This window comes from Pyxicephalus adspersus, chromosome 8 (genome assembly GCF_032062135.1).
Source record: "Pyxicephalus adspersus chromosome 8, UCB_Pads_2.0, whole genome shotgun sequence".
Taxonomy (NCBI): Eukaryota; Metazoa; Chordata; class Amphibia; order Anura; family Pyxicephalidae; genus Pyxicephalus; species Pyxicephalus adspersus.
In genome coordinates, this window is record NC_092865.1 from 14,997,105 (window position 1) to 15,013,387 (window position 16,283).

The following is a 16,283-nucleotide window of genomic DNA, read 5'->3' on the forward strand; positions in this document are numbered from 1 at the left end:
AACACCTTTGTTTTAATGCACCTTGAATGTAATCATCTGAAAAAAACAGAGCTTTAAACTGTCAGGAAAGAATAGACATCAAACCTTTGATGAACTTCTTGAAATGTAATTTGCTCGATTATTATTCCGATCTATCTGAACCTAACTTCAATGCTATCTGATTAACTGACCAGGAATTAGGATGCAGATCGGGAAAATTAGAATAAAGTCGGCATGCTTGTTATGAATCAGCAGTCCAAACTATTGAATCCAAAGGGTTTGCATGACACCTAAGGATTTACAGTTGGAGTTCACATAATGTAGACCCTAACAGGGGTCCTTAAGTGACATACAAAAATTAATTTGAATGGTTTGCAAGAGAGGGTGCCCTGTATTGTCATGAAAGGTTAATTGTACATGTGAGCATAAATGACACGTTCACTTTATTAAGAATCTAACTCAGTGTTTTTAAACCAGGTTCATCCAGAGGTTGCTAGGGGTTCCTTGAACAGTGAGCAATTTGTGCCTCTCAGATCAATTTAAGTGACACCAGTGGCTACTTGTAATGGTGACATTCATCCCATTGTCCAATGTGCAATGTAAGAGGCATTCATCCCCTGAAGACTTAGGTTATTTCAAGGGTTCCTCCATATAGAAAGTTTAAAAAACACTGATTTAACCATGATCTAATGATGTTTTGAAAATCTTGTTTCTCTGTAATAATGCATGTATATGGGAATTGCCAAATTTTCTATTTTATACACAGGGTCTACTTCCTGCGTTATAGTGCTTGGTTGTTGCTTTTCTGTACTTCTCTCTCCAAATAAAAGTACCTATAGACATAGGTGTGAAGCCTTATTATTTCATGACATATGCAGGTTCTTCTTTTACATAGCAGTACCGTATAGTGATCTTTCTCATATGCTCCTCTTAAAGTAAAAAAAAAAAAAACAATCGTAGACAATAGTTGGTTGGATAAGGGGATGGAACATTGTCTATAGGTCAGCACATAACAGCTCCAAACAAGCAATCTAGAGGATCAAAAAGAGGAAAACCTTGACTGATTGCTATTGTGTTCCACAATCCTTGAACTGTTTGTGCGCAACTACCTTCCTTCCTCTATTGTTCCCATAGGAATTCTCATGCGACTGAACTGCAATTCAGGAAAAAAAATCATTCATATCAGGCAGTCAGATTGTTCATGGAGGATTTATTGTCCCCCAGCAGCATATACTGTTTTATTTTACTCTGTCTAGCTACAGGGAAAGAAAATACCTGATACAGAGAAGTATATAGGTTCCCTTCCTCCTCTATGACAGTGCTGGTGCTAGAATATTGGTCCTGTGAGAACACATGGAAGCACGGAGTCCTCAGACCTGTGTAAGCTCGGAATGGGGGATTTGGCGCTTACATGGCACTTCCTCTTCCCACATTACATGGGGGCATCATTCCAATTACAGGAAGACTGTCCACCATCAGTATTCACACAGTCTCCTTGTAGCCAGAAGGAGGCCCTATAATAATTTAATATCTGCATTCCATAAATGTCAGGTTTGATATTTTAATATTAATTATTTTTGTGTTTTAGGACGGTGAATTGGTGTACACAGACTGGAAATTGGAGAAGGATGGAGATACAGGAAGGTTTATTAGTAAGAACGATTGCTATGTTTTCACACACATAGGCCAACGCTGCTTATAAAATAAACAGAAGAAAGAACTATTTGTGCAGCAACCAATCAGAATCTCCCTCTTATTTCCTAATACAATATGGCCGCCTGAAAAATAAAAACACGATTGATTGCTATTGTAGAAAAAGAAGAGTTCTTTCTTAATAAACTGAATCTGCAACGTTGCTGCACCTGAAACTGTAAATGATCTGGCAATATACATGGATGCCAAGTCTGACAGTTATAGGGATCAATGTTGGGGCAGTCCTCTTCAATCACATCTTTAGAAAGAGTGTCAAGAATCAGAAGCTCACATGTGGTCCTAATATTGACTGAGAAGGTAAACCTTGTAATCAGGTCCGCCATCAGAAATATCTGGGCCTTATACTAGATTAACTTCCAAGGCCCCCCTCCACCATGTCTGAAAGTTCCAATATCAAAAGTCAAACTCTTTTGATCAGGGCCTAGAACCCCTTGTCCCCCATTCCTAATGGTGGCCCTATTAGCACCTCACAAGCTTAGGGCTGTCATTCTCTTCCTTAACAAGCCATTGGCCATGAACAAGTATGTGCATATTAAGTGTCCAAACTCCTCGTTTGAAGTATTGAAAAAAGCATAGGATCTGGATTTTCACTTTCATAATTATATTAAATCAACATTGTTTCCTACACTACTGAACCAGAAAGCTTCAAGACCTGAATATTTTTGTCCTATTTTACCTTCTTTTGTATTATAGAACACACACACAAAGTGGCCAAGGGTTTGTTGGCACCTGATGATCACATTAGTTTGTTAGACATCCTTTCCAAAAGGGAGGGGAACTTTCCCAAACTTTTGCCGCAAAGGTGGCAATGCAAAATACTCTAAAATGTTTTTTTGAGATGAACCTTCACTGGAAACACCTGAACTGAAATTTACAGTGTCTACATAGATTTGGCCATATTGTGTATCTAATTTGGTCTCATAAAAAGTCACCACTGAGAATGTTTAGTAGAGCACATTTAGTAGACATGGCTTTCCTTCATGTAAACATAATGTAGAATATTTTCTAAACAATTTTTTTTTGGCATCACTAGGTTCTAAGCCCAAGCAAACCCACGTCTCACATGACGGCCTCGTTCACACTGTGCAGAGATCTCCATTCTTAAAGGACATTGTTCTCTCTGTTGGAGGCTGGAACTTTGCCATATGGAAGGAAGGTGTCACTGTAAGTAATAAACTATGTTTATGTAAACGGGACCCACCAAGTGAATTTGTTAAACCGTTTTTATATTCAAAGTTTCTTGTTGCCATTAGGATGGGCCAATTCTCCAGTCATCTTGCTCTGAGAAGAGGTACACTTCAGCCCACTGGTCTCTCTCCAGGAGTGGTATCTTCTTCATTGGAAGAGAAGATGGAAATGTGGAGATTTGGGACCTGCTAGAGAAGACACATGAGCCTTCCCAGACACAGAACATCTCAGCAGCAGCCATCATGTATATTAAACCATGGATTGTTTCTGGTAAGGGAATTGAATGGACCCATCATGGTTTCAAGGGATTACTAAAGTTCCACTTTTCTGTTTTCATGATCAGGCAGGTCATCTTTTCAGAAAGGGAGAGACGATGTTACTTTTACAATAATGTGTCTGACCTGCCTGATCGCTCCAGGTGTTTAGTGCAAAGCTGAATTGCGCATACGCAGCATCATCGTTAGTTACAAGGGAACCCCCGCAATCCCTGCTTCCCTTGCCTGTTCCGGGGATGTATGAACGCCTGCATGTATCCTTCATGCTTTTGTCATAGCATATTTGTGCATTAGCTTGCACTGTGATCCTTTCCAGCATTTCAGTCCAGTCTCCAACCAAATTTGCAGTCTCCAACCTCTTGATTGGCTAGGCAGCACATTTTACATTTTTAGTGTAGTTTTTGGTTAATATTAAAGACTGATTTAATAATAGTATGTAAGAATGACTTTGCTTTTCTAGACCCCCAAAGTTTCCCTTATTCTCTGTTATAGTTACAATTTAAAGCCTAACAATTGTTCAACACCTTAAAAATGTATTTCTTCATTTTCCTATTATTTTATTGCAGCTAAGCAGCATTTCCTGGCCCTGGCAGATGACAGCGGGACCCTGCACGTTCTAGAAATCCCCTGGACTCTCCATCACCCCACTGCTAATGAGGTTTGTACAGGAATGGCTTCTCATTCGATGAAGTAGTTGAAATACTCACAAGTTGTTTTTACTGCTGCTGAGATGTTTTATTTGATCTGGCTTTAAACATGCTTGCACAATATTTGCTTTTCAGCATTCCTTTATTGCTCCCAAGATATGCTTCTCTAGTTTAGTGGCAAAACAGACGGATTCTTTTGGGGCGACCTGCACTAATGTTTCACTGTTTGGGACAAACTGGCTGAGATTTCCATGACAACCAGACACGGGCCACTTTAACACAGGACATGTGTCGACATAAAGTTGGCTTGGCCCTGATAACATCAGACTTGTTTGATAAAAGAGTAATAACTGCTTAACTAAACCAAACCTGATATTGTGTTTTAGTGCAGTTTACTTGATTAAACAAACAACCCCCCCCTCCCATGCCTTTTAGTCACCTGTCCTTAGTCACCCGAGACATAGGTTGTGTGACCTCCTCCGTGCCACCTTGGTTGGTCCCTTCACTATTAGGTCGACTCAGCTGCACTGCAATCATCATTAATTTCTATGGAGAATCTGTACTGCAGCAGAATTTGGAATGTAAACTCTTCATCTGATTTTCATCTGATTTCATTGAGATGGTTGCACATGATGATGTAGGTTGTAGGTATGAAGATGTGCAGACCATAACACTTGCAAACCTTAAGCTACGTACACACTTCCAATTATTATCGTTGGAAAACGAACGACGAACGATCCTGCACGATATCTACGAACGATCGTATAGCACCGATCCTGCACATAGAGATAACGACACGATCGTTCGTAGATATTGTACACACAATAGATACGATCGTTTGAGCGATAGAGGAACTATGTGCACGACAGGAAAGTGAACGAACGTTCGTTCATTACGCATGCTCAGCCCATGGACGATCAACGAACGATCGTACACACGAACGATGGTCAACGATCGTCGTCCAATCCGCCGGTCCGGTCGTTCGTTTCCAACGACTTTCCTCGTTCGTCGGCGTCGTTGGTTACTTTTTTTACGAACGATTTTTGCCCAATCGATCGTTCGTTCGTCTTTCGCTTTGAACGATAAAAATTGGAAGTGTGTACGCACCTTTAGAGAGGCAGCTGTTGGATTGCAGTTACAATTTAAAGTGGACCTGACATGATAGCCTTTATGCTCCACCTCCCTTGCTGCACATAGACCATTGTCTCTGTTGACGGTCATGTGATTCATGATGTCAGCAGCCTCTATGCTCCGCTACCCTTGCTGCATATAGACCTCCGACTACGTTGATGGTCATATGGTGCATGGTGTCTGCAGAATTTATGCTCCACTACCCTTGCTCCATATAGAGCTCTGTCTACATTGATGGTCATGTAATGCATGTCACCAATCTTTATGGCTCACTGCTCATAGACCTCTCTACATTGGTGGTCATGTGATGCATGATGTTACAGCCTCACCTACCCCCTTGCTACAAATAGTCCTCTATCTACATTAAGGGTATATAGGGCCAAGCCCAACCCTCCACTCCACACAGGCTTGGGACCAAATATAGTGGAAAAAAATGATTCAGACCAACCAAATGATCAGTCGCCATACTGCCTGTGTATTAAGTGCAATGTATATTTGAACTTAGTGTTGATAATGTGTATAAAGATAAGTTAAACCAACCAATCAAAATATCTCTGTATGTAGAAGTGGGCATAAAGGCCAATAAAATCTTATCTTACAGAACACTGGAGTGCAGCATTACTTTGAGCGGGAAGTGAAACACTTGGAATACTATGAACAGCGAAAAGCCTTTCGAGCATCTGAGAAGAGATCACTGGAAATGAAGGAGCGGAGCCAGAAAACTGTGAGTAAACATTTCCAAATATATTGCAAGCATCACCATCTTCTAGCAAACTGACTGCAGATTTGAGGGGACAAAAGCTGTTTTAGATCCTGGACTTTTAGGCCATCTGTGGGGAAGACCATTGGAAGGTTTAAAGCTGTATAGGAACACCAGGTATCCTGTTATGTAAATAGAGAAACTTTAATAAGTGTTGGCACTTGGCCCCAGTCTTTCAGTGTTATCTGCATCTCCTCTGATCTATAAGTTCCTGAATTATGGGGCACCTGTAGCACTTTTCAATTTTGTGTATTTTTATACTTTTAATGTTTTATTGCAGTGCAGTTTAATTTAAAGATCAACTCCAGGCACCCTTTAATAGGGCTATGTGTTTCCTTGAAACCTATAACCTTTTTTTGGCATAGGTTTTAACATTTTATAATATATTAAATATTTTTAGCTATAAACCAGATTTGCATATCCTTTCAAAGCTCATTTATACTGCAATGTGGTGCACTGCATTTTAAAATTTTTGGTAAGGTACATTGTTGGGCAGCCTGTTTTTTTAATGTGTTGCCAATTGACTTAAACACAAGAAAATATAGGTCTTTTCTGATTTTTAAAAGCACAAAGTGCTTCCAGTAACCCTGAATTAATTTCTAAAAAATAATTTGCTATTAGTTGGCAAGTGCTTTCAATCCTGGACCAGATTCATTTCAGGTTTGCTGGATCAGGCCCATTGCATGTTGAAGTGTGAACTAGCCCCCCAAGTTAAGTGCCCATCAGTACAGATTGTCACTAGAAATCCAAATAGCAGGTATTGGTATGGAATTGGCACAAACTTGGGTTATAACAAAAAACAGCCTTTTTCTCCCCCTCTCTCTGTGTTTAAAACTTTCCACAGGAATCTGAGGGGTCAGCAGAGGAATACGTAAGGCAAGGAGCCCTGGAAGTACTCAAAGTAAAACATAAAAGGGGCAATGAGTTGTTTTACTTGGCGTTGCAGTTCATGCATCTGGCCAGTTCCAAGCTTTTCAGATGGATTTTGTATCAAAAGCCAGAACGGGCTGCCCATTTTATGTCAGTGCACTCTGATTTCTAGAACAAACTTTTCCCTTTTTTTGGATAATATGAAAAATTCTTTAACTGGTCACTGCAAATTCCAGCACCCAAAGGTGAAACCATTTTGCAGTGGTGTTTCTGATCTCATAACGTGTAATTCATATTTCACAGAAATTATCCCAATCGTGCTTTGTTTGATTCTTCAATTCTGGTAACTTGTGTCACGGAGGCAGTTGCTAGTATATGGGCACCCTGTTCTTTACGTATTGTTTTATGTATTTTTTATACAACTCATCAATAATATGATTGCTGTCACCTGAATAACCGCCTTTGTTTTGATTGGAAGGAAACAACTCCACCAGTCAAGACGAAGGAGCAGCTTGAGGAGGAGATAAGCAAAGAATACTCAGCATATTTGGCCTTCGAGAACACGATCCTCATAGGACTTGGTGTTGGGAAAGAAATAGAAGAGAAAAGCTGATGTTTGAAGTTTAACACATAAAATTTAATTAATGGATTTTACTAATAGTATTAAAAATATACAAATATATGCATTGGGTGGTATTAAAAAAATGGTTTCTACAAAATGGCAGGTGTACTTTATTTATGAACCATGAAATGTGGTGGAGCAAGAAACATTTAGGTATTTCTCAATTTAAACCCATTTTTACTCACCTAATGCCCAAGTTACATAACACTGTGCTTTGTCATCTTTATTGGTTTACATCCAGTGGGGTCTTTCCTCCACATTACTTTTTGCTGCATGATGTGGACATTTCCTATGGAAGGTCTTTGTTTGTGAAATGATCAGAAAACGTACAGTGATGTCAGTAAGAGAGTACAAGCAGGGCCAGTGTGTGACAGCACCAATGCAGTGGTTGATCTCCAAGATTTGGCTTATTTTAAGCATGTGGAGAAATTAGAAAAGTGCTAACATCATTGCACCGTGTACATATTTATCATGTCTAAATGCTGGGAAGTGTTTTTACAGGTATACTGCAATTAGAAATTGCAAGTGAGGCTTTGGACTCAATTCTAATGCACGTGGGCAAGAGGGATAAGTTCATGCCAGAACAATAAAGCTGGCATCAGCTGCAAAATCCACAGGGGGAGAGCAGCTTATAGGAAAACAAAGGCAATATGGACCGTTGTCTGCTTCTAACGCCGTGGAAATGTTTTTGTGAAGGCCCTTTTCTGTTCCAACATGAAAAGCCAGCTCCATGGGCAGCACGGTGGCTCAGGGGTTAGCACTCCGGCCTTTGCAGCGCTAGGTCCCAGGTTCGATCCCCAGCCAGGACATTATCTGCATGGAGTTTGCAGGTTCTCCCCGTGTCTGCGTGGGTTTCCTCCGGGTACTCCGGTTTCCTCCCACATCCCAAAAAAAAAACATGCAGTTAGGTTAACTGGCTTCTCCCTAACAATTGACCTTAGACTATAATAATCACATATGACTATGGTAGGGACATTAGATTGTGAGCTCCTTTGAGGGACAGTTAGTGACATGAATATGGACTTTGTACAGCGCTGCGTAATATGATGGCGCTATATAAATACTGTATAATAATAATAATAATAAAGACAGGTTGACCGGTTTAGTTTGACAGACCTTGAATTGCCTCTCAGGAGCCCTGACTTCAACCCTAATAAACAGCATTGAGCCAAATTGAAAGGCCAATTGCAAGCCCAGTCTTTTCATCCAACAATAGTACTTGACCACAAATGCCCTTTTCCCTAATAGGTACAAATTCCCACAGACACAATCTGAAATATTGTAGAAAGCCTTCACAGAATAACAGAAGCAGTTAGAGCTGCACCTTCGAGGGAAAATTCCTCATTGTTTTGGAACAGGACGTGCAACAGACATACAGTTGTGTTCTAAATAAAAAAAAAAAAATGTAAAGAATGGAGACACTGCTATTTATTATTTGAACAGCCCAATATTAATTCCCTTTCCTTCACTTTTTGTAAAGGAATAACACCAATTTGATACATTTTTCATGTTTTGATTTGGAATAGAATGTGCAGAGTTCCAAATGCATTTGCAAGTATGGAAATAAAGAATATTAAAGACTTAAGTATTTTGAGCTTTATTCACTTATTTAAACACTCAATTAGTCTGAACTTAACTGTATATACAGTTAAAACCATAAATATTTGTACAGGAACAACTTTTTTCTAATTTTGGTTCTGTACATTACCACAATTAATTTAAATAAAACAACTCCGATGCAGTTGAACTACAGACTTTCAGCTTTAATTCAGTGGGTTGAACAAAAAGATTGCATAAAAAAGTGAGGAACTGAAGCGTTTTTTTCACACAATCACTTAATTTGCGGGGCTCAACAGTAATTGGACAAATTAAAAAGCTAAAAATAAAATGTTTAAGTTCCAATACTTGGTTGAAAACCCCTTGCTGGCAATGTAGTCTTGAATTCATGGACATCACCAGATGCTGGTTTTCCTCTTTTTTTTTTTTAATATTTCTTCATTGGCAGAAATAAAAATACACATACAACATAATCAGCAGTATATCAAGTACAAGCATATTCTGCCGCTCCACCATTTTCCATACATAAAGAGTCGGATCAATAAAATCAACGAACGGTAACCAATACCAAAACATAACAGAAGGGTAAAGCACATGGAACAAGTGATCTAAATGAATGAACTAACACATCTTTACAGAAAAAGGAAAAAATGCGAAGGATAGTTTACAATATTAAAAAATTGAATATACAAAGCCATCCATACTTGGGCCCCCAATAAATAACAAACCCTGTACAGCTAGATAAGTACTAATATGAGTTCAGGTTTCTGGTGTCATACCAAGCCATGTGGCGGAAAAGCTCAATAATATCATTACGTTGAGTAGGTGACAAAGTATATTTTAAATATTGCATCCAAGTTCTAAAAATTTTTTTTGGGTGTTACGATGCTGGGTGGCCTCCGTTTTATCAATTATTATCATAGCCTGGAGGTATTGTAAAAGCTGGGAAGTAGTAGGAGGGAGAGGTTCAATCCATTGTTTTAGTATGCATTTCTTGGCAGCTAGGAGGCAGAGGTGCTCAAATTTAGAGACTGATGTTCATGTTTGTGTCCCAGTGAGAGATGTCAATGAAGAATCATCATGGAAAAGGGCAAAATGTGAACGTAATTGTCTAGCCTGCCCTGTAACCAAGTGCATAAAGTCAAAAACTCTTTTCCACAAACGGGAAATAACAGGGCAGTTTCATAGAGCATGTTCCAGATGAGCCTTGTTTCCCCCTTTTTAATGCTCTGCCAGGCCTTTACTGCAGCGGCTTTTAGTTGCTGTTTGTTTGTTGGCCTTTCTGCCCGAAGTTTAGTTCTCAAAAAGTGAAATGCATGCTCAATTGGGTTCAGATCAGGTGACTGACTTGGCCATTCAAGCATATTCCACTTCTTTGCTTTAATAAACTCTTGGGTTGTTTTGGCTGTATGTTTTGGGTCATTGTCCATCTGTATTATGAAACGCCTCCCAATCAATGTGACTGCATATAGCTGGATTTGAGCAGACAGTATGTCTCTGAACACCTCAGAATTCATTCGGCTGCTTCTGTCCTGTGTCACATTATGGATAAACATTAGTGCCATGCACACCCAAGCCATCACACTGCCTCTGCCATGTTTTACAGATGATGTGGTATGCTTTGGATCATGAGCTGTTCCACGCCTTCTCTATACTTTTTTCTTGCCATCATCCTGGTAAAGGTTGATCTTGGTTTCATCTGTCCAAAGAATGTTTTTCCAGAACTGTGCTGGCTTTTTAGATGTTTTTGAGCAAAGTCCAATCTAACCTTTCTATTCTTGAGGGTTATGAGTGGATTGCACCTTGCAGTGCCTCCTCTGTATTTACTTTCATGCAGTCTTCTCTTTATGGTAGACTTGGATATCGATACGCCTACTTCCTGGAGAGTGTTGTTCACTTGGTTGGCTGTTGTGAAGGGGTTTCTCTTCACCATGGAAATTAATCTGCGTTCATCCACCACTGTTGTCTTCTGTGGACGTCCAGGTCTTTTGGCGTTGCCGAGTTCACCAGTGCTTTGTTTCTTGCTCATGATGTACCAAACTGTAGATTTTGCCACTCCTAATATTGAAGCAATTTCTCGGATGAGTTTTTTCTGTTTTTGCAGCTTAAGGATGGCTTGTTTAACCTGCATGGAGACCTCCTTTGACCGCATGTTGTCTGTTCACAGCCAAATCTTCCACATACAAGCACCCCCCCACCCCAAATCAACTCCAGGCCTTTTATCTGCTTAAATGATAATGACATAACAAAGGAATTGCCCACACCAGCCCATAAAAAAAAAAAAAAAAAAAAAAAAAAAAAAAGGCTTTAGTTCCTCACATTTTTATGAGATCTTTTTGTTTAACCCGCTGAACTAAAGCTGAAAGTCTGCAATTCAACTGCATCTGAGTTGTTTCATTTAAAATTAATTGTGGTAATGTACAGAACCAAAGTTAGGGAAAAGTTGTCTGTCCAAATATGAACTTAACTGTAGGTATAAAAGTTAGTCTACAACCTTGGGCAGGATGGTTGGCTCTGTGGTTAGCACTTGGCTTTTGTAGCGCTGGGTATCAGGTTTGATTCTCAGCTTGGACACTAATATTATCCTCCCTGGCAGTATAAATAATAGGTATTTTTAAATGTAAAAGTGGTACATTTAAAAAAAATTAGTATTTTAAATTTCCCGCCTTACACACAGATACCCGGCTGGCATTTCCTTCCCCTGGCCTTGCATCCCCATCACTGACACGCAGGTTTTCATGCCCGCTCAGCATCGGCAGGGGAGTAAGATGCCAGGTATCGCTGGAGGACGACGTGGGCACAAGGTAAGCTTTTTAAGTTACTGCTTTTGGTATTTTTGAAAAAATAACTGGTCACAAAAAAAAAAAAAAATACTGTGGAATAATAATCCTTTGGACAAATATTTCCTTAATGCATTGTATACACTGTGTTGCTGTACATTACATAAATGTTGAACAAGCTCTTAGCCCTTATTCAGATGGGCAGTTCACTGCTCTTACAGGGCTGCTGAGCACCCACGAGCCACTCAACAACCACCTCTCTATACGTTGTAAAGCTGGTACAGCCCTACATTGCTATGCTTTAACCATGAGTTCATAAACTTCCTGATTTATCTCTTACAGCATGGGAGGGAAGTCAAATACTGAAGAGAATCCCATAGAAGGGCCTTAAAGTTGTATCCACAATTTTTTTAAGGCCTTAATTATTTTTGCACAGCATTAGATAATACTCAGATGGGCCAGCAGAATGATTCGTGGATGAGGCCAGAACACACAGCACAAAAGAAAACGCAAAACAAGTCAAACTTTTTATATATTAACAGTTTACCAGATTGTGTTGTAACAGTTGAATACAAGAAAAAAAACATAATATATATATTTATATATAAATTACATGTAGAAAATACAATTCTGAAGCATTTAATAAGAGCAGAACTTTTTACATGTCAATAAGCAAGACCAGGTTCACATTGGGTTGTGTAAACAATTTTACCAAAATAAAAAAAAACAAAAACAAAACAAAAAGGCGTGGGATTATGTAACATGTAAGTAAAAATAATAATACAGACAGGCGTGTGTATATTACAGGTGCAAAATACTTCAATATTCTTTTGTTATAAAACCGCACTGGCTGCCTTAAAAAATAGCTGTATTACATTGAGTACAAAAATAGACCTTGGTGTCGTAGTGTAAAAATATCTGTACCTTATCACCACACGTTGGGAGCGTTCGAGATTTCATCTCCCACCTCAGTCAAAAATTTCCCAGAACCCTCTGCTGTTGTCTAGTTTTTCAGCAAGGTGTTGGCAGCTGGCAGGCTTGCCCTATGCTCTAGGATACATGAGCCAGCTCCAACCACTTTCCCAGAACCGCACAGTAACCAGTACTGTCTAAGCGTGAAGCAATCTATAATCTGCCACTGCAGGAAGCAGTAATACCATAGAAATACAAAGGGGAACCGCATTGTTTAGCGGGGTCCAGAATGTCTTAAAGGGTTAACCCATCCAAACTTTGAGGTAAATGTCAGAGTTATGTGCATGCAGTTTTTTAAATTTTGGATAGATTTGGGAAGCATTACAACAACTGGTAGTTCTAACTGCTAATCAGGGATCTGTTAGAGAGACTTATCCTCATTTACTGCCCCACTGACGACAGGTTAATCAGTCCGAATAATCTGCATTTAAGACACAGAGAGCTATTCACCAAGCTATAGCAATGAGCAGTCTGTGGCCCTCGGTGGCACCAATGTTTTGTCATTGGTCAGAATAACATACTTCCAAATGGCATGCAATGTATGAGGCATTCTTCCTACTGATCACCATACTAATATTATGTGAGCTGTGGGTATAGTAAATAAAGCCGGATAATTATGGGGGCTTAGAATAGTGATCTGGGTATAATTTGGGGTATAGTAAATAAAGCCGGATAATTATGGGGGCTTAGAATAGTGATCTGGGTATAATTTGGGGTATAGTAAATAAAGCCGGATAATTATGGGGGCTTAGAATAGTGATCTGGGTATAATTTGGGGTATAGTAAATAAAGCCGGGGTTCCCTGAAGACCTGAAAGTCAACTATAGATCATGTAAAAAATGTGGTCACCAATGTGTAAGGCTACGTACACACTAGATAACGCTAATACCTGCACAGCAGTCCCTCAATGTTGCTCATCAATTCATCCTGGTGGACAATGAACCAAATAGGGATGACCACCCTGCCTTCGGAGGAGAACATAATGGGGTGGCACTCATTCATCCTCCCCCCATAAAAATGTGCAGTACTCATATGTATGATGTCAAGTTTTGTTCATGCCACTTAAAACCTAGAGCACATAGAAGGGTAGGGCTCTAGATCACACGCCCGATATGCCAAAACAGTTGGTGCATTCATCTATACAAAATTTAGGTGGATTAACCCTTTAAAAGGAGACCCCTTGTCCACACACAGTTGAGCTCAGCCACTTTGTGACATATGTGGCTCCCAAATGTACAAGGAGGAAGTAACAAAGCTGGGGGCGAAGCGACTATTCTCCCTCCAGATTCACAGCCTGTGTTCTAACTATCCATCAACAAAATAATCACCTTAACTATGAGTAGGGGGACAAGTCCATCCTAAATTTGAAATATAAGGACCTGCCGGACACTTCGAGGATTCACTGCAAAGTCCAAGGTGTCAGCTAAATTGGATTGCACTTTTAAAATATTCACAATATTTATAAGACATAAAAAGATATTTAGATTTCTATGTACATATATACTCATTAAATAGCCACTTGAATTATGTTGTCGATGTATATTTAGAGCGATTCTCTCTCTGTATATGCTTATATATATATATATATATATATATATATATATATATATATATATATTCTATTGCCATCGTAGGTACCTTAAAAGATGTAGGAGTTTGCAGTTCTATTGACAAGGGGTATATGTACAATAATATTGCATATCCTTGTATTGCATATAATATATATTCACATAGATTAGCCTAGAGTGGAAGACTGGGTGTTCTAATTGAGAATTTATAGAATAGGAGTAACCTCAAACTTAACGTCCAACCTCACAAAATGCAAACACAACATTTTCAAGGATCTCTTTAAGACTAAACCCCAGGCAAATCTAAAATGCATAAAACAAAATTCAGTACTGTATTCATTAATAGATGATTAAATGTATTTCTAAATCCCAAGCAGTGTTAATTACCTACATTTGACTTTGTAACGGCATTTTGCAAACCCTCTAGTAAAGCTCAGAAAGGTAAAGATGGCACAAGGAACCAATGAGTTGTGCTGTAGAGCAAAAAAAAAAACCATGATTATTCTGCTACCACTTCTTTCACTGAGGTTGGGGGTGCCCAGACAGGGCTATGCTATGTGGCAGAGCTGTTTAATTTCAGAAGCATATAGACAAATACAAATTCTGTAGCAGGTGAACAACCCATGTATAGGCATTCTTTAGGCATCTCATGTTTGTGTTAGGCTCTTTGCCTGGAGTTTAGCTTTAATAGAACCATGTATCTCTGTGACAGCAGAGATCTCTCTATCCCTTGTAGCTGATGATAACATGTTACTTGTTGTAAAATAAGTGTGGTAAAAATTTCCACGTTTGCCCCAGTTGGGAGGCTGCAAAATGGAAAAAGGAAATCTCAGCACAAGTCCCAGTGTGATAAATCTGGTCACAATCTGCTTTATAAGAATTGAAAAAAGTTTGGGTGGACTGATTCCTATTGGTTTCATTTACATATCAGAGCTGAAATTTGCTGCATGCTTTTAACTGGCATTAATATCTATAGACTTCACAGTGACACAAATACTCTTCCTGCTGCCCATGCCACCGAATGTTACTCTGATCCTGAAAAGTCTGCAGTAAAGTTTCCCTGCCATTCTGAAGCCCCATCCCTCCACACCCTGGGCAAATACAAAATATAACAGTAAAACTCCAAAAGCTAGCACATAACATACATTGAATGTAAAAAAGCCTTATTGTCTCAAGCAGCAAAAGGCGAACTCTGTGACCTGCTACTCAGATGTTTTACCCTACAGTTAAGTTGTAATGATATGGAAGAGCATTTGACAAGAATCTCAATAGGATCAAACACTGTTCCTAAAAAGAAAGGCTCTATTTACAAATCTGTGAAATATACTATCCCTATATAAGCCATCCTCAATGGAAACAAAACCTTTCCACGGCTGGTGGGATAAACTCCCTGCTTAAAATACTACAAAAGTAAAAACTTTTTAAACTGCCAAGAAAAAAAAAAAACATTGCGTAGGTCTTCAGATATAATCAGGTCCTAAAATTATTTAAGTCATTTGACTGAAGGGGAAACTAATTTTAAAGTGGTATAGATTTTATATGGCTGCTAATTTCTCTAAGACTTTCATTTTGCTGTCTCGAACACTAAGGTTTTTACATTTAATGGATAACACGCGAGTCACTGGATTTTATAAATTCTAGAAATCTGCATTGAAACCGACACTCTGAGAATGTCAAATTTCTGGGTCCCCCACCACTACCTTTTGCACCAGTTTTCTCCAGCAGACCTCACATCATCACACGATAGAGCAAAGGTATGGAGGTCTGCAGATTGGGACTAGTGAGTGTTACTTTCCCCACCTTCTACTCCTAGATTGGTAAACTCGTCGGGGCAGGGCCCTCTCCTCCTCCTAGTCACTATTGGTCTGTCATTTGCAACCCCTACAGCGCTTTTGTAATATGTTGGTGCTATATAAATCCTGTTTATTATTATTATTAATAATAATAATAATAATAATAATAATAATATTAGCTGTGGAGGATGCAGGAAATCCAAGTATCCAGATTCTTCTTTACAGGGGCTATTATGTTTTTTTATGTGCCAGTGTCTAAATAATGATCTGGTATTCCCTTAATTTTACAATAGGATAGGACATTATTGGTGGAGCTATCTATACACTGGCTAATGTTTAAAAAACTAGCCCAATAACAAGTCAGACTGAATATTGGATCAGTTACTGAGCATTTATCTGATGAGTGCACATCACACAGATATTGCTAT

At 39.1% G+C, this 16,283-nt stretch overlaps 1 protein-coding gene across 1 annotated transcript in view; it reads left to right on the forward strand.

The window, feature by feature from the left end:
• Nucleotides 1-7,243, forward strand: part of DNAI3 (dynein axonemal intermediate chain 3) — a 45,212-nt gene extending 37,969 nt beyond the window's left edge. Inside the window, exons 18-23 of the mRNA XM_072419582.1 lie at nt 1,568-1,631; nt 2,726-2,856; nt 2,946-3,150; nt 3,722-3,813; nt 5,535-5,657; nt 7,042-7,243. Coding sequence (XP_072275683.1) covers nt 1,568-1,631; nt 2,726-2,856; nt 2,946-3,150; nt 3,722-3,813; nt 5,535-5,657; nt 7,042-7,176 — 750 coding nt within the window. The 3' untranslated portion in view covers nt 7,177-7,243. The remainder of the gene's footprint in view (nt 1-1,567; nt 1,632-2,725; nt 2,857-2,945; nt 3,151-3,721; nt 3,814-5,534; nt 5,658-7,041) is intronic.
• Nucleotides 7,244-16,283: the final 9,040 nt, after the last annotated feature.